We start from the raw sequence: 1786 nt of genomic DNA on the forward strand, positions 1-1786 counted from the left end.
CAATGGGCTAAAATTACAAGTATGTCCTTCTAACCTAATCAGGGCCTACATGCATACTAATACACATAGTCATGCATCACAAATATTCAAATAATCATATAACATGCTTTTAATCATTTAATTCACATATAATCCAGTTATGCCCTCCCGGCACACTAATCAAGGCCCTTAAGCCTTATTAGTGAACTTGGGTCGTTACATATTAGTTTAGAAAAAGTTCAAGAATTGTAAAATTGTATTCTTATTTATCAATCAAAAAAATATTACAATGTATGAGTATTTATAGAGCTCTTAAGCTCAAGAACTAATTCAGTAACCAATTAGTTACTAAACCAACTCACTCGGTTACAAACTCCTAGACCAACCTCCTCAACTAACAACCTAATAGATTTCTAACTAACTCAATTATAACACTCCCCCTCAAGATGAAATATATATGTTTTCCAATTTCATCTTGTCTTGGAGAAGCTTGAACTGATTCGGGAATAACGCCCTTATTAGAATATCTGCAAGTTGCTCTTTGTTTGAAACATGGCTGGTTTTGATGACTCCCTTCTGCACTTTCTCTCTAACCATGTGACAGTCTATTTCAATATGTTTAGTCCTTTCATGGAAGACTGGATTTGCTGCTATGTGTTGTGTCGCTTTATTGTCACAATACAGGATTGCAGGACCTTCATGTTTGACTTTCAGCTCCTCTAACACAGAAAGAATCCAAATCAATTCGCATGTTGTGTTGGCCATGGCTTTGTACTCTGCCTCAGCTGAAGATCTAGATATCGTATGTGTTGTTTCCTACTTTTCCAAGAAATGATTGATTCTCCAAGGAAGATGCAAAATCTTGTTGTTGATCTTCTTGTATCAGGGCAAGCAGCCCAGACAGAATCTGTGTATGCTTCTAATCTAATATGGAACTTTGCTGACATGAAGATTCCTTGACCTGGGCATCCTTTAATATATTGTAGAACCCTCTGTGCTGCTTTCATGTGGTTGTTCCTTGGATTAGCTAGAAATTAACTTAATCTATTGACTAAATAAGACAAATCAGGTCTAGTTATAGTCAAGTATTGTTGTTTCCCAACTATTCTTCTATATAACATGGGGTCTGCCGGATTGTCTTTCCCATCTTGATTACCATCTTGACTGAGTTTCAGATTTGTTTCCATAGGAGTACTTAGTGGTTTGCATCCAAGATACCCTAAGTCTTCAAGAATCTTAAGCGCATATGGCCTTTGAGATACAAATATCCCTTTGTCAGATATAGCAATCTCTAGTCCAAGGAAATATTTCAATTTACCCAAGTCTTTCAACTTAAACCTGTTGTTCAATCTTCCCTTCAAGGCTTCTAATTCATCCAAGTCATTGCTTGCTAGAATAACATCATCTACATAGACTAGAAAAATGATGAATTTGTTGCCAAAATATCTCATAAACAGGGAGTGATCAGTGGCAGAATGGCTGAATCCTTCATCAAATCAAAGCGCTTGAGAATTTTTCAAACCATTGCCTAGAAGCCTGCTTGAGACCATATAAATATTTTTGAAGTTTGCAAACTGCATTGACAGGTAGCTCCCCCTTATGACTATACCCTTGAGGTATAATCATAAACACTTATTCATGCAAGTCTCCATGGAGAAAAGCATTGTTAACATCCAATTGATACAAATTCCATCCTTGAATTGCAGCCAAATCTAGAATGAGTTTCATAGTGATCAATTTCATAACAGGAGCAAAAGTATCTGTGTAATCAATCCCATCCTGTTGATTATAACCTTTGGTGACTAAT

The 1786-nt window shown here is 36.2% G+C and overlaps 1 protein-coding gene across 1 annotated transcript; it reads right to left on the reverse strand.

The window, feature by feature from the left end:
* Positions 1-1013: 1013 nt before the first annotated feature.
* Positions 1014-1559, reverse strand: LOC133825174 (uncharacterized mitochondrial protein AtMg00810-like). Its single transcript, XM_062258155.1, has 2 exons — positions 1502-1559; positions 1014-1393 (listed from the first exon to the last, which is right to left on the reverse strand). The coding sequence occupies exons 1-2, from the start codon at positions 1557-1559 to the stop codon at positions 1014-1016; spliced, it is 438 nt and encodes a 145-aa protein (XP_062114139.1).
* Positions 1560-1786: the final 227 nt, after the last annotated feature.

Source organism: Humulus lupulus, chromosome 3 (genome assembly GCF_963169125.1).
Source record: "Humulus lupulus chromosome 3, drHumLupu1.1, whole genome shotgun sequence".
Taxonomy (NCBI): domain Eukaryota; kingdom Viridiplantae; phylum Streptophyta; class Magnoliopsida; order Rosales; family Cannabaceae; genus Humulus; species Humulus lupulus.